At 44.2% G+C, this 21,700-nt stretch overlaps 1 protein-coding gene across 1 annotated transcript in view; it reads right to left on the bottom strand.

The window, feature by feature from the left end:
* Positions 1–1,022: 1,022 nt before the first annotated feature.
* Positions 1,023–21,700, bottom strand: part of TMEM255B (transmembrane protein 255B) — a 206,589-nt gene continuing 185,911 nt past the window's right edge. Inside the window, exons 6-9 of the mRNA XM_063950766.1 lie at positions 15,710–15,795; positions 6,795–6,954; positions 4,274–4,414; positions 1,023–2,927 (exon numbers count right to left, since the gene is read on the bottom strand). Of these exons, the coding sequence (XP_063806836.1) occupies positions 2,766–2,927; positions 4,274–4,414; positions 6,795–6,954; positions 15,710–15,795 (549 nt within the window). The 3' untranslated portion in view covers positions 1,023–2,765. The remainder of the gene's footprint in view (positions 2,928–4,273; positions 4,415–6,794; positions 6,955–15,709; positions 15,796–21,700) is intronic.

Below are 21,700 nucleotides of genomic sequence, written 5' to 3'. Positions count from 1 at the left end.
CACACCAGGTAGTACCAAATCTTTCTTTTAGTGTGCCCAGTCTCCTGCGGAGCCGTCTATTCCCCATGGTCCTTACGGAGTCCCCAGCATCCACTACGGACTACGAGAAATAGAATTATCGGTGAGTAAATTCTTATTTTCTTCACATTGTGACAAGGATTACTGTGTGGGCATGATGTGTAAGGGGCACTAGTGTTTGACATAATGTGTATAAGGGGTTACTACTATGTAACGTAATTTGAATTGGGAGTAATATTGGGGGTCATTCCGAGTTGTTCGCTCGTTGCCGATTTTCGCAACGGAGCGATTAAGGTAATAATGCGCATGCGCATGGTACGCAGTGCGCATGCGCTAAGTATTTTAGCACAAAACTTAGTAGATTTACTCACGTCCGAACGAAGAATTTTCATCGTTGAAGTGATCGGAGTGTGATTGATAGGAAGTGGGTGTTTCTGGGCGGAAACTGGCCGTTTTCTGGGAGTGTGCGGAAAAACGCAGGCGTGTCAGGGAAAAACTCGGGAGTGTCTGGAGAAACGGGGGAGTGGCTGGCCGAATGCTTGGCGTGTGTGTGACGTCAAACCAGGAACGAAACGGCCTGAGCTGATCGCAATCTGTGAGTAGGTATGGAGCTACTCAGAAACTGCTAAGAAATTTCTAATCGCAATTCTGCGAATCTTTCGTTCGCTATTCTGCTAAGCTAAGATACACTCCCATAGCGTGTGCAATGCTGCTAAAATCTGCTAGCAAGCGAACAACTCGGAATCAATTGTGCGGTCATGTCCCTTTTCGACAACATCATGCCCCTTTTTTGCATATACACCTTCCCTATTTCGAATATGGAGGGGTGCACCAGTCCCTTACTTTGCCAGGGGCGCCAGGGACCCTAGATACACCTCTGTGCCGGCTGTCGGGATTCCGGCGCCGGCATACTGAGCGCCGGGATCCTGACCGCCGGCATATCAAATGTCTTTCATTTACTGTATGTGGATAAGTTCCATGGAAAAATAGTTGTGATAAGGGATGTAGTTAAAATGCCGCTGGACGGGATCCCGATGGTCGGAATCCCAAATGGCAGCATAATGCCAGCGATGAAATCCCGATGGAGCTTGGGATCCCGGCACCAAGGGGTGGGATGGGGGGTTGTTTTAGGCACTAGAAGGGGGGATAGGGTGCACGGGGTATGGTTAGTCACTTACATGGGGATGTTACGGTTAGGCAGCGGGGAGTAGAGGGTTAGTGGTAGGCACCACCGGGGAGGGTTAGGGTTAGGCACCTACAAGGGTGGGCTAGGTTAGAGGGAAGGGGAGGGTTTGAGTACTTTTGGAGGGGATGTTGGGATTATGACCGCCGGCATCCTGTCCATCGGGATATCATACTGAACCCTGTGATAGCTTTTCAATTTTAGTGGTAATTTTTTTTTTTTATGCATTTCTAATGACACTCTTGTATTGTTAACGCATTTGGAATTGTGCTGTATTATTTACTGAAAGTGAGCTCAGTAGCAGGACATCAGCATATACTGTAAGGCCTTTCTGTATTGCGATCAGAGAAGGAACCTTTACCCTTGTCTTTGTAAAGTGCCTAAGGATCCATAACACATGCATGAGCATGTTAATAATATCTAAAGCTTTGTTAGTTTACAAATGAGTACTCCTAGTTCATTAGTGCGCTGCCTGGAAGGTGTTTATCAGATGAACAACACATGAGCAGACCTGAAAATAGTGATCACTATGAGGAACCACTGGATCGGTACTCCAAATGGACTGATATGAGTGCAGTATGTACATTATCCCTGACAGTGTATTCCTCGCAGTACTCTTTGGTCATCTTCAGCTCTGCTTACAGTAATGCTGACTTTGAAGGACAAAATAAATAAATTGCAGAACACAAACAGATATTTGTATGGAATTTACTTGCATGATGAAACGTGCAGCCCTTTTAAGCTGTATTCCATGGTGCAGTATTGCTGCAGATTGTACAGAAGGGAAATTATACATCTGCCTGTGGCATATTTCCCTGTCGTTCATTCACCTAGTGATAATATGCTGCATCTATGTGGAAGAAATCCCAGCAATATTTACATTTTATTTACCTTTCCATGAAACATCTTATATAAAAACCGTATTACTGAAACAACAGTTGAGATACACTTGTGCGTTGCCATGCTCTGCGTTTACTGGAAAGTGAAGATGGTTTAATCGACTTCAAAATAGTAGTGTATTGGTCACTATGAGGAATGTTTTGTCTATTATCACTGGAGGGATCTGTAATCAATCACTACTTAGTTTACACATGACTCCAATGTTACCAAAGACTACACAAAACTATAGGGAATGTCATGTACATGCATGCTATCAGAATAGTAATAAGACAATGAGGAGGGCATTTTTTTATGGAAAAAAAAAATTGTGAATGGAAACTGGAAAAAATTAAGGTGCTTTTACTATGGAATGCCTAAATGAATATTTTTTATTCCAGTTTTCTGAGTCCACTTCATAAACATTCTAGTATGTCAGGAAGCAGAACATTAACTGTTTATTACAAGAACAGTTGATTTAATAAATGCACAGTAAAACAACACAAAGCCGTGATTCATCTGCCAGGTTGACTGAACCTTACAATGTGTATTTTCTCTCTCTGATATATATATATATATATATATATATATATATATATATATATATATATATTCGTGTTTTCCCTAGTTCTGCAGAAAGCCCTTATTTCTAGTTTTCCTGCAAGTGTACGTGCCAGTGGTCCTCATATCAAGGAGCATATGGGGGTGGCTTTTCACCTGGTAAGAGTATGGTGGATGCATATTGTGAATGTGGATTAGAAGCGAGTCCATTCATTGAGTGGGATGGATTTTGGATGTCATCAGATAAGGAAATATCTGCAGAGGAAGTAGCTGGATAGGAACCTGATGGCTGTAAGATAATAATGATATATTAGTATGAACAGAAGTATATGTACACAGTATAGTGTCAAGTAACTGGCACCACAGTGCAAAAGAATATGAACACAAACGGCATACAAAATATAGGCTAGCTTTGGTTGCTGAAACAAAAATATATGCCCGTATCATACATAATGTCATCCATACAAGGGGGCTAAGGCAAATTGGGGTTTGGTCAGCAAAATGGCAGGCAATATTCAATGTTGGTAAACCTGAAGTTAAACATTTAGATCCTAGAAATATGTCTGCCTTATATGCTCTTTCTACCTCCAGTCTTATTTCAAATCTCTCATCTCCCAATCCTCCAAACACCCGCTGACTCGTCACCACCTTCAATCCCCTCTTGTGCCCCCTCCTTTCGTGTCGTCCCTCACAGGCCTTGATTTTTATGCTAACTTTTTTCCCAAAAACTCAACTAAAAGTAGCAGTGATGCAATGCTTATGATCACTATTATGTAACCAGGTCTACAACTCCAAAACATTGCTTTTGTGGAACAACATGTCCCAGAGAACCACAAGCTATCTGCCTTTGTTATTCTGTCCCCTAACACAGTGGTTCTCAACCTCGGTTCTCAAGTACCCCCAACAGTTCATGTTTTCAGGTCTCCTCACAGGATTGCAAGTGAAATAATTTGCTCCACCTGTGGGTCTTTTATAATGTGTCAGTGAGTAATGAATACACCTGTTCAACTGCTAGGTGACCTGGAAAACATGAACTGTTGGGGGTACTTGAGGACCGAAGTTGAGAACCACTGCCCTAACACCACTTGCTTACATAATATTTGTACAGCCTTTGACTTTGCAGGGTATGTTGAACTATAAGTCCTAGCATGAGGGCAATTGGAACATTTAGTACAACAGGACCTAGAAAAATACAAGATGCTTACCTTTCTTTTGTAACAAGCAAGAGGTGTGAATTGTTGGTAGATGAACAATGACAGCAATAGAGTGTAACATTTGGTTACTTTTTTTTTTTTTTTAAATTCCCTTTGCTGCACTGTAAGAAACTGGTCTAGAATACGTGTCGCCCCTCCTCTTCTCTGCGGCACAGGCCAAATCCAAAGCAAAGCACTTTAGTATTAGAATTTATTAGTATTATGAATTTTATTTTGCCTTCATCTGGATCAACGTGTTTTTTCATTCTACCTTTCCACCCTCACATATTGGTAGACATCTATGATCATAGGTGTAGAAAGGAAACCCCTCGGTTTTCACTCATAATGTCCTTGCTCTGTCCATTTCTTATGAATGGGAACCACAAAAGGTTATGTTGTAAAGTAATATTATTTTATAAACATTCAAACATAATGCACTGACCTGCAGAGGAAGAGGATATGATGCATAGGAAGGGAGGGAAGATGTTGGAGAGCAGATCCCAGTGTAGGTTAGGATTTGCTGTGCTGGGTTGTAAAGGATCTGTGGGGGAGGCACGTTAAAGTTGAGTTGTGAAATCAGTGCCTGAAAAATAAAATGTTTCAATTGGTTCAATTTCATGGAATTAAAGGGGGAAAAATCTGCAAATCCTGATAAACGGAGGCTCGGTAAAACCTTCTGAGGGCTGGGTTATTATAGCTAAATGTCATGGCTAACTTATGAGCCCTCGTACATGTAGCCTCAATATGCCATGCAGTGTGAGATGCCGGGTGTGAATGAGCTGCCAGGATCCCGTGCAACTCTGCTATCTTGTGGCTAGGATGCACAAGGAGACTGGTCTGATTAATTTGATATGATCCTTGTATATAGTTTGTGACTGAGTCTGTATACAGGGCAGAACAGAACTTGTATTGGAAAATAGCTGCGGTTGTACATTGTAGCACTTCATATACAGATTCAGAGACTCAGCCGCACACAGGTATACAAGTGTCATATGTCAAATTAATCCGCAATGTCCATTGCATTGTGATTGAGATGTATTTTTAGCAAAAAAGATGCCCAATGCTATCAGAGTCTCACGGGGAGGGGAGGTGGGTGTACTGGTGTGCAGAGAGGGGCTGTTTGGTGCATTTATAGCATGATGTATAAGGACACCTCTGTCAACACTTTCAGAAATATGCAAAAACTTGGGGTCTGATTCAGAGGTGGTCGAATGTAGAATTCTACATCTGCACATGCATCCCAATGGCCACCATGGAGATCCATGCAATTCCGATAGTTGTTCTTGGTAGATGACAGGGGAGCGGCTGGCGTTGTGGGGAGTGACGGTGTCAGGGATTGTAATAAAATTCCGTCAAACAGTCTGAGAAACCATAGGGTTTGGTGAGAAGTCCCATTATGGCAGATATGTGACCAATGGTACGAGTATATGCACAACATAGCGTATCAGAGCCACAGCCAGTGGGTGTCTCAGAAGAAAGCTGCAGCAGTAGCAGACACCTACAAGGCAATTATCAGGTAATGGTAGTGGGGCCTAACATGTCAGCTGCGAGCTAATATAGTTAGTCCTGTTTCTGTGTAGTCCTATCTTACCAGAGTACAGAATATAGGAATATATTTCACAGCTGATATCTCCATTTTCTTATAGTGGTCCATGAACTACTTTTGGTAATAAATGTCATTATTTTTGGAGCCCAATATTACATCCTATGTAACACTAATGCAGCCTGCTGTTTTATGTATAGGATATGCCATTTCTACAACTAATAATACTCTGGTGTCTAGAAAGGAGACCTGTCCTACCTAACGGAAGAGGGTGCATTTAGAATCCCTATGGACGGAATCCCAACACCACTTGTGAGACCGGTGCTGGAATCCACCTTTGGGATCTTCAATGACAGGATGTCGGCGTCAGTCATGTGACTGCCGGCATCCCGGCGACCGGTATTTTATTCTGAACTTAATGGAAGCATAGGAGTATTTACAATGGATCCTCCATGACACCATCTTCCAGTGATATCTCTGGGAAAGGGGTGCCGCACCATAAAGGCAAAGACTTTGGCACTATGCCAGTGCTTTTGCTCTCTTGTGCGCATGCACAATCTTTCTGAATGCCACAGGGCAGATGGTGCTGTGGAGGAGGAAGGACTCGATTGCTGGCACAAGGTAAGATGCACACAAACCCCTTCAGTCTTTAATACACCCCTGAATGGAAGGTAAGTGTTATTTGCATTTATATGTGTATATAGATCATTTTATATAGGTAGAATAGTCCTAATTTCCTCTGCTACTGAGCCCATCAGTCTGGGTGAAGTCTCATGAGAACTTTGTGAACTACAGTCTCCACCATGATGTGATTAGGATAATACTTTGTTTTTATATAGTCCTTAACTGATACACAATAAACACATCAACATGTTAACGGTGCAAAGCTTTAGACCAGGGATGGGGAACCTTCGGCCTTCCAGCTGTTGTTGAACTACATATCCCATCATGTCCTGCAACAGTTTTAGCATGGCCACATAGCAAAACTGTAGCAAGGCATGCTGGTATGTGTAGTTCAACAACAGCTGGAGGGCCAAAGGTTCACCACCCCTGCTGTAGACCCTGGGATTGTCATGACAGGCCCCTCTTTATACTAATAAATGTCTTTATTGTTTTCCCCAGGATTTATTAACATTAATACCTGAGCGCTAACTCACACATTTTTTAACTCATTGGGCGGTATTCAAATGATATATCACGCCCAATCTCCCTTCTAAAGTGATCCCCGTTATCGCGCATATCACGCCCATAGTAATGAGGTTTAGCTGCGTAAAGGGTTGTGCACCCTCGCTACCCTGGTGGTAGCGAGCTGAAATGATTATACCAAGTCCGTCAGCAGAAACAGAATGGGTGTGAAAGGGGGTGAAAAGAATTGAATACCGCCCATTATCTGTTACCGATATAAAATTGAAAGACCTACTATGTCCTTAAAGGCTCCAAGAACAGCAGCTGTGACAATGCCAAGAAACAGCCCCACGATATTAAGGACGGTGCATGTCCACAGCAGCCGGTATAAATGCAGCACGTCCTGGCAGCTGTTTACACCTGCAAACTCATAATAACTGGTAGCATGATCGGAGCTGCAGAATAAAGCAAAAAGGCTGTCACACATTTCCTCCTTGTAGTTATTATGCAGCATTGTACAGACGGTGTCAGTCAGGCTGTCATTTCATATTAACATTTTTCCTTCTCTGCCCTCAGTCAGTACCAGGACTCATTGAATTGCTGCCTTATAGTTTTTTATTGTGCTTGGTATGCATTAAATTGATTTATGTTTTGTAAAACAATTGCCCTGGTGCTCACTGGCAGCTGCTACAGTATTTACTCCTTCCCTTACTAGGGGGGTCATTCAGCCCACCGTTGTTGCATGCACAGTTCAGTTTCACAGTGGCGGCAGACTGCGCTTGTGCAGCGGCCGCATCGTGGCTGCGCAGACATATACATTGGGGCCACAATGTGATTGACAGCAGTAGGCGATGCAGCGTTGGGAGGGCAGGGCGAGGTGAACAAGGGCGAGCCAGGACCGTTTTCTGGCCGGCTGTGTGACGCCACATGCAGCTGCTCCCGCAAAAAAGATGGCCACTGACCGCTTGACAGGGTCTACCTTAGATCAGATGCATTTGCAATTAGATTGCGTACGCTCGGGAGGCGGCACCACTCATGCTGGGCGGCCTTGCCCTGTACTGGGCGGCCCCCAACATGATTAACGCAAATCTGGCTGTGTATGCAGCAATCAGCGTTCATTTCTGAATAACCCCCCAGACACAGTATGGTCTTTCTGAGGAATACATAATCACTAAGGGGGTAATTCAGACCTGATCACTCGCTAGCTGTTTTTTTGCAGTCCTGCGTTCACATAGTCACCGCCCAACGGGGAGTGTATTTTAGCTGTACAAGTGTGCGATCGCATGTGCAGCAGAATGGTCCAAAAAGTTCTTGTGCAGTCCCTGAGTAACCCAGGACTTACTCAGCCACTGCGATCACTTCAGCCTGTCCGGGACCGGAATTGACGTCAGACACCCGCCCTGCAAACGCATGGGAACGCCTGCGTTTTTCTAAACACTCCCAGAAAATGGTCAGTTGACACCCACAAACACCTTCTTCCTGTCAATCTCCTTGCGATCGCCCGTGTGAATGGATTCTTCGCACAAACCCATCGCAGAGCAACAAACCGCTTTGTACCTGTGCGATGCGCTTGTGCATTGCAGTGCATACGCATGCGCAGTTATGACCTGATTGCAGCGCTGCAAAAAGCACTAGCGAGTGATCAGGTCTGAATTACCCCGTTTCCTCCAACAGCATGAAAAACACCTGGACACTGTGAGCCACGGTCCTTAAAGGGATACTGATTAACATTATTTGTATTTGTGTAAAGGAACAACATTTCAAAATGATTGATTTTATACAAGTGGACTTAAGTGGGCTACACCCTGTGCAATAATGGGGCTGAACTGCCGGGTCTGGTCTGTTTTGTCAACAATCACAATGTTGACAGTCAGTAATGTAGACTCGTGCATTATGTCGACATGTTCAGAATGTTGACAACTACAGTGTTGACTTGAAAATGTTCATAATGTTATCTCTCAACTTTAAGTCTAATCCCAACCCTAGAATTTCTATTATTGACATTTTAGCTGTGTTGACATTATGACATGCAACATTAGGGTGTTGACCTTTTGACTGTTGACAACATGAGTACATCCTGATCAGCCTATTCTTGGGCGATTCTCAGCCGATTCTGGTCAGTCCAATAATCTCAGTATGTGTAATGTGAGGCATATACTGCAATGATCCAATGCAGCACCCAGGGCCCGAGTATCTTGTGCAGAATAGTTGGGTTCGATGTTTGGATTGGACCTGCCGCCCAACATTTTTAGTTTACATGTGTACCTACTCTTAGATTTCTCCGGCAGGGTCCACAAGTTATCCACAGGATAACATTGGGCTATGATGACACAACAGCGGATTTGCACCAATTTGTCAAAGCTTTCGGCCTCCCAGCATGCAACGGGCCTGCCCATATATTTCCGCCTCCTGGCACAGGCAAATCAGTTTTTTGTTTGGTGCAGCAGGAGCCGGACCATGGTCAATGGGCTGCTGGTTTTTAGCAGCCATGAGCTTTTTTTATTTTATTTGTATAGTTTTACTATTTTTAAGAGCAATCTTTCAAAAAAGCATTTTATACGTACCTTAGAAAGAGTCGCTCCAACAACTTCCCGCCGAGTCGCGACAATGCTTACCCAAGAGTACAGTGCTGTTCCGGTTGGCATCTGTGTCGGATGTACTAGCAAGCCCAGCAAACGTTGCCAGGCTGTGGCCGGAGCATGGGGAGAAGGTAAGGCATCAGTTCCACTTAGAGGGAGAACACGAACACAGCCGCACTGTTTTGGGAGGAGACTACCAAACAGTCGCTGACGCAGCTGCTTACTAGGGTGCACCAGTGCTAGGCCCTAGGGACCATAAGCTCCAGGGGTAGTATGAGGCTGCGATCCCTAGGGTTGATGTCAGCAGTGGGGAGTCAGACGCTCCCTTGGTCGTCCCTCTCCCCGGTTCATGACCAGTTTTCTCAGAGTCTCCCGCCATGAACTGATTTCCCGCTTCCGTCTGAGAAGCTGTGTATCTAAGGGGACCCTGTCGCAGCATAGGCTGTGTGACTGGTGCGTCATTGTTCGCTTGGGCGTCTGTGTTCACTGGAGGTTCACGGGGAGAGTGTGTACACTCTGGATCCACTCAGCATTCGCTAACGTATTGATCAATCCTGGAAGCGGGGTGAGACTCCCTGTATCCCACTCTACTGAGTTGGGTAGTACAGCACTAAGGGGTACATTTACTAAGCAGTGATAAGAGCGGAGAAGTGAGCCAGTGGAGAAATTTCCCCATCAACCAATCAGCAGCTCTGTATCATTTTATAGTATGCAAATTATAGATGTTACTTCAGTGCTGATTGATTGCCATGGGCAACTTCTCCACTGGCTCACTTCTCCGCTCTTATCATTGCTTAGTGAATGTACCCCTAAGTCTCTATCTACCTTTGAGTACGAATAGTTGGATAAGTGCCTGATGCATATTAGTCTGATAACTATTGCTGTTGTTTTCTTTCACTGTGCGACTGAATACGGTTAAATCCTAAATAAAGTAATGCAGTAATATGTTTCTCCTACATACTTGAAATGTGTTAGTAGTTGATTATGTGCTCATGTTGCTTATTATACTAATGTATAACCTGTGACTGATTGCTAGTGTGATTGCTGACTTTACTATAATTCTGACAGTTTTTCTGTGTATTCTGATCCTCAATGCTGGTGCAAAGCAGGGTTGGGTCGGGTTGTGTGTCACTTTAACAAAATTTAAAGTGATTACAGTTACAAATTGTGTAGTAACACTGTACAGGTGTGTGATTTATTTATCATGTCTAAGAGCGGCAAGGGTGAGGAAAATGAACTTTCCACAGCAGCACCAACACTCATTTCAGGTTTGTCTTGCAAAGCTGGGTTAACCTATCAGCATCTGGTTCAAAAGGGATTATGTGCAAAATGTTTTAGTTGTCACCGAAGCCTCTTAAATAACTGAGACAAGCACAGGTACTTGATGAACCTTCATGGGCTACTTTGCACAGACATTATCCAATATAGCTGAGCAGATAATGTCAGGTCCTATACCAAGGATAGGTTACCCTATTAACCCATACATGCAACATTCATTCTCAGGTTATCCACCTCGGGAATTGGCAGCCTCTCTACAAAAGTGGGCTGAAAGATCAGTTGTAAGTAAATCACATAGACATAAACATCTTCACAGTCTACACATGTTTTAGATGAGGATTCGTCGGAAGATGAGGACTCATTGCACTTCGGAGGAAGGTCTCAGCTCAGTGGACTGAGCTGAGTACTGAGCTAATTAGTGCTATGTAAGCCATTCTATCCTTAAAGGGGCAGCAGAGCCTGTGTTAAAAAACTAAGGCAACTGTGTTTAAACATCCCAAAACAGCTGATGGAAATTATGCAAGAGGTTTGGGTAACGCCCAGTAAGAAGTTAGATTTCCAAGAAATGGAATTCCAATTATCCTCGTCCAGCTGGGGACTGTTTAAAAAGGGAGGTGGCTTCCAAAGTAGATTTGCATGTCATAGATTGGTGCAAAAATCTACATTACTTATGCTTTCAACATAAATAAATGATGTCACAGATAGGAGAGTCAATGGTTTTCTAAAAACCATTTTTTCCTTGTCTTGGGAAATCATTAGACCAGCCATGGCTTCAGTCTGGATGGTGTAAGCAGTGGCAGCCTGTGCTGATGCATAGGAGGATCTTTCAATGGCATCTAGAGAGCAAAAAGTCCATATTGCACATCTCAAACAGGCAGTGATAAGTGGCCATGGATATGGGTACAATTGCCTCTCAGGCATCAGCTTCAGCAGTAGCAGCTCGCAGAGCAGGTGGGCTATGTACATGGTAAGCTGACTCAGAATCTAGGAAGGTTCTGGAGTCTTATCCTTGTTTACTGGAGATATTCTTTTTGGTAAAGAATTATACAGTATTTTGGAGTCAGAAGCAGACTCCAAGAAAGTGAAATTTCCTTTCACACATAAATTCAAGCCTCGTTTCCAGCTTTTCGGTCCTTTCGGAATCGAGGAAAAGCCAAAGGAAAGGGTAATGGCAAACAGTCCCAATCCAACAAGTCTGGTAAGACTAAAAGGTATTGGGCTACCAGAGGACCGGTTTTTAAATCTGAAGACAAGCCATCAGCCTTATGGTGTGGGCCTCCACCTGGGGGAACCCAGGGTGGGAGGCTGACTTCTCCAGTTTGCACAGATCTGGCAGCAGTCTACTACAGATGCCTTGGTGCAAGAAGCGGTATCTCACGGTTATGATCTACAGCCACACCACACTGGACATGCCCAATCTTATCTGATCTTGGAAGCTAAGCAGTGTTGGTCCTTTTTAGTACTTGGATGGTAAAATACCAGGTGCTGTAGGTGTGTTCAAGAAACACCCTCATTAAAAGTTTGTACCAGCCCGTCTTCAGTGGAAGCGAAGAACAGGGCTTTGCAAGAGGCAGTTCAGGAGTTGTTTCAGTCAGGAGTGATAATTCCAGTTCCTCCTGCACAACGAGGACAAGGTTTTTATTCCAACCTGTTTTTAGTCCAGAAGCCAAATGAGTCGTTCCGGCCCATGCTCCATCTCAAAGCGCTGAACAAGTACATTTGGGTGCCTCAGGTTTCATATGAAGGCTTTACGTTCCATTATTTTGACCATGGAGCAGGAGGATTTTATGGAATCCCTGGATATCCAGGATGCTTAGCTACATGTTTCCATAGCACTGTTACATCAGCGCTACGTCAAGTTTGCTATCATCCAGCATCATTTTCAGTTTCAGGCCCTACCATTTGGACTGCTCCCAGCTCCCAGAGTATTCACCAAAATTATCGTGGTAATAGCATCTAATCTCCGTTTGCAGGTGATAAGGACTTTTAAAAACCCATACCTTGATGACTTATTAATCCTAGCACAGTCTACGGAATTGTTCAGTGTCATCTACAACAGACAACAGCTTGTTACAGAGATACTGTATGGTTGACTCATAAATTAGGCAAAGTCGTCTCTGGTTCCATCACAACGAATGACTCACTTGTGGGCTGTGTTGGAATTGTGTATTCAGAGAGTAATTTTACCCCTGAACAAAATATCCAAAATTCACTTAAGGATTCAGGAGTTGCTACACAGTCAAACGGTATTCATTTATGCGGTAATGCGTGTGTTGGGATTGATGGTGTAGACATTCAACATGATGGAGTATACTCCGTTCCACTCGATACATCTGCAACGTCTGATCCTTTCCAAGTGGAAAGGTTTTTTCATCAGACAATAAAAGTGCAGATTATGGTCTTTCCTCTGGACGTTAGGAGGTCAAAAGCCTGGTGGCTACAGACATCCTATCTGAACAAAGGGAGGCTCATTTGGATATCAAAATGGGAAACTCTGACAAAAGATGCCGGCCTGCAGGGCTGGGGAGAAGTGTCAGGAAGGAGTTGTTTCCAGGGGCATTGGACAAAGGAATATATTGGAACTTTGGGCCATATATATGGAATTTATTCAGGCAAAGAATATCCTTCTGATGAAACCAGTTTGAATCCGCTCGGACATTGCAATGGCAGTCGCATACCTCAACCATCAGGGAGGAACTCGCAGCCAAAACACAATGAAGAAGGTAAGTCACACCTTGAGGTGGGCAGAACTTTATTGTCCACAGTATTCATTCCGGGAGTCCTAAACTGGGAAGCGGATTTTATCAGTCGACACGCCATTCATGCAAACGAATGGGCTTTAAACCCCAAGGTCTTACAAACTTGGGTAGATAATTGCGGTTTCCCAGAGATAGATCTCATGGCATCCGGTCAGAACAACAAAGTTTCCACATACGGTTCAAGAACAAAGGATCCCAGAGCGACCTTTGTGGATGACTTGTCAACTTTCGTGATCCAGGTTTATGAAAAAGTTAAGACAAGGTAAGGATGCTGTGATACTAATAGCTCCGGCGTGGTCCAGAAGACATTGGTAAACAGATCTGCAGAGGATGTCAATGGATGCTCCATTCCTACTCCTTCAACGTCCAGATCTACTGTCTCAGGGTCCTGATTATCACAAACACCTGTATCAACTGTCTTTGACGGCATGGCTATTGAGAATTCCATCCTGAAGGCAAGAGGGTACTCACAACAGGTAATTCAAACTATGCTCAGAGCAAGGAAACTTTCCTCAGCTAGCATTTAGCACCAAATATAGCAAGCCTATATTCAATGGTGCAGTAATAAAAAATTTGACCATTGGTTTTTAGAGTTTCCAGAGTCTTAGCATTCCTTCAGACAGGAATGCATAAAGGTTTATGGGTGGATTCCTTGAGAGTATAAGTGTCAGCATTGATTATATAGTTCCAAAAGAAAATTGCTAAACCTACAAGATGTGCAAACTTTTTTCCAGGGAATGTTGCACATTCAACCTCCTTTGTTCCTCCTTCAGTGCCTTGGGACTTAAGTTAGTTCTAAAGGCCCTTCAGGTTGCCCCATTTGAACCACTAAAAAGAGTGGTTCTTAAATGGTTGACAGCTAAAGTTCTCTTTCTACTGGCTATTGCTTCAGTTAGAAGAGTTTCAGCTTTAGGGACATTTTTATGTCACCCTCCTTGTCTTATTTTTTTTATCCAGATAAAGCGGTTCTTAGAAACCAAATCTGGGTATCTTCCTAAGGTGGTGTCTAAATTCCACCTTAATGAAGAAATTATAGTCCCTGCCTTCCAGGGGCCGTACCTTTCTGCGGGAGATGCATCGTTGTACATAGTCCATGCCAAAGGATCTACGTAGATAGTACCAGTGCCATCAGAAAGACAAACACTCTCTTCGTTCTCTACGGATTTCACAAGAGAGGACAACCTGCTGATAAGCAGACACTTGCGAAGTGGTTTCGGATGAAAATTTCAGAAGCATACTCTCAAGCTGATCTCCCTGTTCCGGCTAATGGGGGTAATTCCAAGTTGATCGCAGCAGGAAATTTTTTAGCAGTTGGGCAAAACCATGTGCACTGCAGGGGAGGCAGATATAACATGTGCAGAGAGAGTTAGATTTGGGTGGGTTATTTTGTTTCTGTGCAGGGTAAATACTGGCTGCTTTATTTTTACACTGCAATTTAGATTGCAGATTGAACACACCACACCCAAATCTAACTCTTTCTGCACATGTTATATCTGCCTACCCTGCAGTGCACATGGTTTTGCCCAACTGCTAACCAAATTCCTGCTGCGATCAACTTGGAATTACCCCCCATGTCTCTGCTCACTCTATTCGTAAGGTAGGTCCATTATGGGCAGCACAACGTGGTGCTTCAGCAGAATAGATATGTTAGGTAGCCACATGGTCTCCATTAACACATTCATTAGACATTATGCCTTTGATACCTTTGCCTCTCAGGATGCTGAATTCGGGCAAAGGATTCTCCTGTCCAATTAGGAGCGCCCCCACCACTAAATTGCTTTGGGACATCCCAATGTTATCCTATGGATAACCTGTGGACCCTGCCGGAGAAATATTAGTTATGGAAAGAACTTACCGTTGATAACAGTATTTTTCCTAAGTCCACAGGATTCACAGGGATCCCACCCTGATGCACCTGATTTGAGGATCTTTTCACTCACTTCCTTCTTGTACGGAAGGGTGTGCATGTGTATTCTTCTCGCCTGATTAGGGCTCTCTATGATGCTCCTGTCTTCAGCTTTGGAAAAGCAACTGATTTGCTTGAGCCAGGAGGCAGGGATATATGGACAGGCCCGTTGCATGCTGTGAGGCCGAAAGCTTTGACTGATTGGTGCAAATCCGCTGTCGTGTCATCATATCCCAATGTTATCCTGTGAATCCTCTGGACTTAGTAGAAATACCGTTAATAACGGTAAGTTCTTACCATAACGAATATTTTATGAAGGTGCTAGAAAGTTTGCTGGCAGAGCCCACTAAACAGTATAAGATCCATTATTTGCCTTCGATTCTCCATGATGCTTTTTATCTCCTCTCATGAACAGCCCAAAGAATAACAATGAGCAGGCAAGGAGTGTGCATACTGAACACACAAAAATGCTAATAGCCTTTGCATATAAATAGTATAAACTTAAGTCTATTATCCTGTGCTTAGCACAGTGAAGGAAATAATAATTTGAGGATAAAGTCTCTTTAATATTTGTATATATTAAAAAAAAAAAAATTAAAAAAACAGCAATAAATGTTTTATAGTTCATTTTTTGCAGTGGGAAATGTACACTAAAGCATAAAAATTAACAAAAATATTGATTTCATACTTCTCACAGTCGTAAAGGTCACAGCAATAGCACGTGTGAGTCCTAACCCTCAGCTGACACTGACTGTTTGCAGTAGAGCATGTTACCTGCAGAGCACAGAAATACAAATTAATTTATTACAATATTTTACATGACTATAATTTGGCCAATCTTTAACTACACGGTTTAATTTCATACTACAGTTTATCTCTATTTATTGTCCTGATAGTTGGAAGAAATCCATTCAAGCAACACCTGGGGGTATATTTCCGAAAATTCGATTTGGGTTGATGTTAATCGATATTTTTTTGTCGATGTTGGGTCGATTTTTTTAATCAATTTTGTGTTTCAGTGTCTAAATCAAACATTTACTAACAGAGGATTTTTTACATCCTTTTAAAAAATATATATAAAAAATAATCTGTTACTAAATGTGGGATGTAGGGGTATATTTACTAAAAATGGATCTGGGTCGATGTTTGCCCGATTTTGTATTTCAGAGTCTAAATCCCACCTTTACTAACTGATGATTTTTTGACATATTTTTTGTTTAAACAATGTCAAAAATCATCTGTTAGTAAATGTGTGATATAGACCCTGAAACACAAAATCCATCAAAAATCAACCAAACATCGGCTTGTAGTAACTATGCCCCTGGTACCCTCTAAGGTACAATGTTTCCCAAACTTGGACCCACAAGACACCCTAACAGTCCAGGTTTTAATGATGTCTATAATTAAGCACTGGTAATTAGTTCCTCGGTCATTTTGAGTTAACCATTTGTGCACAAGCATGGATATCCTTAAAAGCTGGACTGTTAAGCTAAGCACACATTAAGCAATTATTGGGCCAATTTGCCAATAATTGGTACACCGGCCTGATTTATCGTATAGTGTGTACAAATGAGCATTTCAGTGTTTCACGGATAATTCTGGAAAATCTTGCCCACACACACCAGCGATTGATTTTGCAATCTGTTGTCCCAAACCAAAAATTTCGGCCACAATCTCCCGATATCTAGCAGTGTGTGTGAATTCTCAATAATCTGCCCATATTTCCTATGTTTTCCTCTCACTACATCATCATCCTTGTGGGCGGACATATGCAAATGCAGTGTGATGTGGCAGAAAATTGATAAATTTAAAATATATATATTTTAGTGGTAGCTCAGATATTAGTACCTACAATTTCCCCAAAAATCATCCAATTTGGGCCTACCTAAAAATATCTGACCGTGTGTACCTAGCTTTAGGGTACCATGAGGACCAAGTTTGGGAAACCATGTCCTAAAGGGGCACCAGCATCTACATTATTCTATGCTTATCTGTATTTGTGTGCATCTAATGTATTGTATTGTATAGTATTATTTGTGTGTACCAAAATAACATGGACATCTCCTGTCTGGCCATATGGCTAAAATATTCAGAAAATCAGAAACAAGAAAAGTTATCTGTCATAAATTAAATCCACACTGGAGCGCATAAAAATCCCTGATGCCGATACTTGCATACAGGTCATAGTTGCCTACCGTCCCTCATTCTGCAGGTGACTCCCTGAAATAGCAGCAATCTCCCTCACTCCCTGAAAAGTCCTGCAATCTCCCTGATTGCACCTTACCCCCATTATGCAGCTATTACATTCTTGGGGGAAAAATAAATCAGAGCTACATACATTCAAATGGGATCATCAGCGCCATTTCCCTGCATTAGTTATAAGACACAATGGGGCAGATGTATTGACCTGGAGAAGGCATAAGGAAGTGATAAACCAGTGATATGTGCAAGGTGATAAAGGTACCAGCCAATCAGCTCCATTATGTAAATTAACAGTTAGGATCTGATTGGCTGGTGCCTTTATCACCTTGCACATATCACTGGTTTATCACTTCCTTATGCCTTCTCCAGGTTAATACATCTGCCCCAATGATCCCTATGGCCACTCTTGTAAATCACAATACACAATCAATTCCTGCAAAATATCAGTGTCTTTTCTTCAACAAATAGATTTTACTAACGTTGGGGCTCATTTACTTTTGGATGTAAGTCATTTTCATGACACGCTTCTCCGATGTAGCAGTACACGTCCGCTTATAGATGTTACTTTCACAATCTCCCTGAAATGCTTTTTCAAAAGTAGGCAAGTATGTTACAGGTTGTTCAATCCCTTACAACCAAATGAACATGTAAAAAAAACATACACTTTCTACATAAATTTTACATGGTTGCAAACAATGGCGGACTGGCAGGAATGGATCCTCTGCCTGCCTTCCAGCTGTCAGTCTTAGGCTGTGGCTGCTGCACAATGCACACTGCTCGCTGTATCCAGCTGCTCGGCAGTCACCTTGCATGAGAAGGGGCCAACTCGCATGGACATGCTGGGAAGTCTGTAATTTCTGGATGGACCCTACTGGCATGAGGCCACTCCCCTTTGTGTGAGGGGGCGTAACTTAGCGGGTCTGCGAACAGAGGGAGGTGCTGGCCAGAATATTTTGATCACTGGCTGGCTGTTGGTTGCAGACAGCAGCCTTCATGCAGTTCACCCCCCCCCTCCCCCCATGCCTCCCCTTCCCTCCCACAGTCCACTCAGGGGTCTATTCATGAAGCAGTGAAAAGTGTGGAGAAGTGAGCCAGTGGAGAAGTTGCCCATGGCAACCAATCAGCATTGACTTGACATTTATAATTTGCATACTTTAGAATTGGACTGCAACGGATTTGTAGTTGGTGCTGAAAATAAACACACAAGAAAACATATTCATTTGCGCTTGCCCAGCTGTCGGTATGCCGACGGTCAGGCTCCCGGCGCCGGTATGCTGGTCGCAGGGAGCCCGGCCGCAGGCATACCATACTACACCCGTACTAATGCCATAAGAATTATAAAAATCACGAAGGACAGGTTTTGGGGTGAGAGCTGTCCTTTGCGATGATAGGACTTCTGGGTTTGTGACCCAGGGTCCTATCTGTGCATGCATCCAATGATGCACGCTGCGGGGGGTGCTGGGAGGGATCTGATTGGATCCCTCTCAGTAGGGAAGTTCAATAGAAGCCTATAGGCTTCTATATGGCAACGCAATCTGAACATGATGTTGCTCCCAATATCCAAGCCCGGCAATCTATCGCATTCGGGAGATTGGTGCATACTAGGTAAGCAGCCAAAACTCCGGAAACTGCATCTCTCTTACGTCCTAGAGGATACTGGGGTCCACATTAGTACCATGGGGTATAGACGGGTCCACTAGGAGCCATTGGCACTTCAAGAGTTTGAGAGTGTGAGCTGGCTCCTCCCTCTATGCCCCTCCTACTAGACTCCGTTTAGAAAATGTGCTCGGAGGAGTCGGTCACAGCTAGGGGAGCTCTCCTGAGTTTTCCTAGTAAAATGTTGTTTTAGAGTTTTTTGTTTTACAAGGAGGCTGTGGCAACAGCCTCCCTGCAGCGAGGGACTGAGGGGGGGAGCAGTGTCCGCCCTGCGGGGTCTGAGCCACTGTCTCCGCTAACTGGACACTGAGCTCCACAGGGGTCTGATCGTTCTCCGCCACAGGGGACTGCTCGCCCCAGCAGCATGCCGCCACCTCCTTGCAGAGCTGAAGAATCAGTGGCGAGTGAGACACCGACCCCCCTAGCAAGCAGGGGGGGTCGGTGTGAAGATGGCGGCAACAGGGTAGGAGCGCAGTATTAACTGCGCTCTGGGGATGGCTCAGCAGTACATGGTGCGGCGCTGTGAGGGGCGTCCTGAGCTAGCGCTACACCCTACACTGGTCCAGAAGCCTGTCGGGGTCCCAGGATCTCAGCCAGCACTAACTCCTCAGGCCAGTATAAGCAGAAGAAGAGCGGGAACACAGCGCCATTTGGGGGGGCTTCTCCTCAGAGCGGACCCAGCAGCGTTTCAGCGCCATTTTCCTGCCTGCACAGCGCTGACCAGGAAAGAAGGTCCCTCCACAGCAACTCCAGCTATCTGTAAATGGTACCAGAGTGTTGTAGAAGGGGGGATGGGGGGGGGGGGGGGGGGAGGCTGCAATACGACTGTGTATCTTATTAAGGTGCACAGTCAGCGCTGACAAGGGGACTCCCTTTGGTAAAAGCGCTGTGTGTGGGTTGGCTCCAATCTCTGTGTCTCTCTTGCCATTCTTGGGGGGGAAACTCTGTCTGCCCTCACCTGTGTGTGTGTGGAGTGTTTGGTCTCCTTTAGCTATGTCCAGGGACACTGTGTCATATGCTGCGGAGGATATGTCCTCTCAGGATGATCCCATTCCATGTAATCAGGATAGCACTGGTTTAGCACAGATTTCAGCAAGAGAACCTGAATGGTTTTCCTTTATCAAATCTTGGATTACTTAGATTTCTGACAGGGTTGCGAGTAATGAGTCTGCAACCCAGGTATTACAGAACTCCATGGCAGTATGGCCCAATTCTGGTACCTCAGGACGCCCCGCTATATACCCCCCAAAACGTGCGTTTCTTCACATCACGCAAGAAGACACGGTAATGGGGATGTGTTGCAGGGTTCTGCCTCTCTTGCAAAGGGGGTGCAATTAATGATAGAGGCTATCAGTGATGTGTTGAATATTAATGATACCATACCTGAGCAGGTTGAGGAGGCTTTTTTCACTGAAAATAAGAAAGCCTCGCTAACCTTCCCTGCATCAAAGGAATTGAATGCTATATTTGAGAGAGCATGGGAAAACCTGGAGAAAAAATTCCAGATCCCTAAAAGGGTCCAGGTGGCTTTTCCTTTCCCTGAGGATAGGAAAAAATGGGAAAACTCGCCTATTGTTGACGCATCTGTGTCCAGACTCTCAAAAAAGGTGGTTTTACCTGTTCCAGGATCTACCGCCTTAAAGGAGCCAGCTGATAGAAAAATTGATAATACACTTAAATCAATGTACACTGCTTCAGGGGCCATATTACGTCCCACTATTGCTAGTGCATGGATTGCAAGGGCTATAGTAAAGTGATCGGCTACCTTACTAGAGGATTTGGATACGATGGATAGAGAGGATGTTGAATTGTTTTTGCGTAACATTCACGATTCAGCAGGTTTTATGGTAGAATCCATGAAAGACCTGGCTTCCATGGCTGCGGGGATCTCTTCAGCTCGTCTGGGACTGTGGCTGCGCCAGTGGTCTGCCGACGCGGAATCTAGGAAAAGTGTGGAGTCCCTACCCTACACAGGTCAGGCTCTCTTTGGGGAAGCTTTGGATGCGTGGATATCCACGGCTATAGTGGGTAAGTCTCCGTTTCTTCCCTCAGCTGCTCCTGCTCCGAAGAAATACTTCTCTTCATCTGCATCTCAGTCCTTTCGGCCTAACAAGCCTAGAAAGACCAAACCGTCCAATACCTTCTTTAGGGGTGGTCGAGTTAAATCCAAGAAACCTGCTGCTGCAGGTTCCCAGGAACAAAAGCCTGCTTCAGTTACGCCAAAGTCATCCGCATGACGGTGGACCGCGCGGCCTGGAGGTGGGGCCGGTGGTGGCAAGACTCAGACAGTTCAGTCACGTCTGGGTATCATCCGGCCTGGATCCCTGGGTGATAGATATTGTGTCCCAGAGATACAAGCTGGAATTTCAAAATCTCCCTCCTCACCGATTTTTCAAATCCGGCTTGCCAGTTCTACTGGCAGACAGAACTGTACTACAGGAAGCTGTCCAGAAGTTGGTGGAGGCACAGGTCATTGTACCAGTTCCTCCTCATTTACAAACCAAAGGTTAATATTCAAACCTTTTCGTGGTACCGAAACCGGATGGTTCGGTCAGGCCCATTCTAAATCTAAAATCACTGAACCCCTTTCTAAAGGAGTTCAGTTTCAAGATGGAGTCTATCAGGGCGGTGATATCAGGTCTGGAAGTGGGGGAATTCCTGGTATCCCTGGATATCAAGGATATGTACCTCCACATTCCGATTTGGCTGCCGCATCAGGCTTATCTCCGTTTCGCATTATTGGACTGTCATTCGCCTTTTGGGAAAGATGGTGGCCTCTTACGAGGCTCTCCAATATGGGAGGTTTCATGCTCGGGCCTTC

The sequence above is a fragment of the Pseudophryne corroboree genome, chromosome 2, assembly GCF_028390025.1.
Source record: "Pseudophryne corroboree isolate aPseCor3 chromosome 2, aPseCor3.hap2, whole genome shotgun sequence".
Classification (NCBI taxonomy): Eukaryota; Metazoa; Chordata; class Amphibia; order Anura; family Myobatrachidae; genus Pseudophryne; species Pseudophryne corroboree.
Note: the sequence above shows the minus strand (reverse complement) of the source record. Positions and strands in the feature narration are given on the sequence as shown.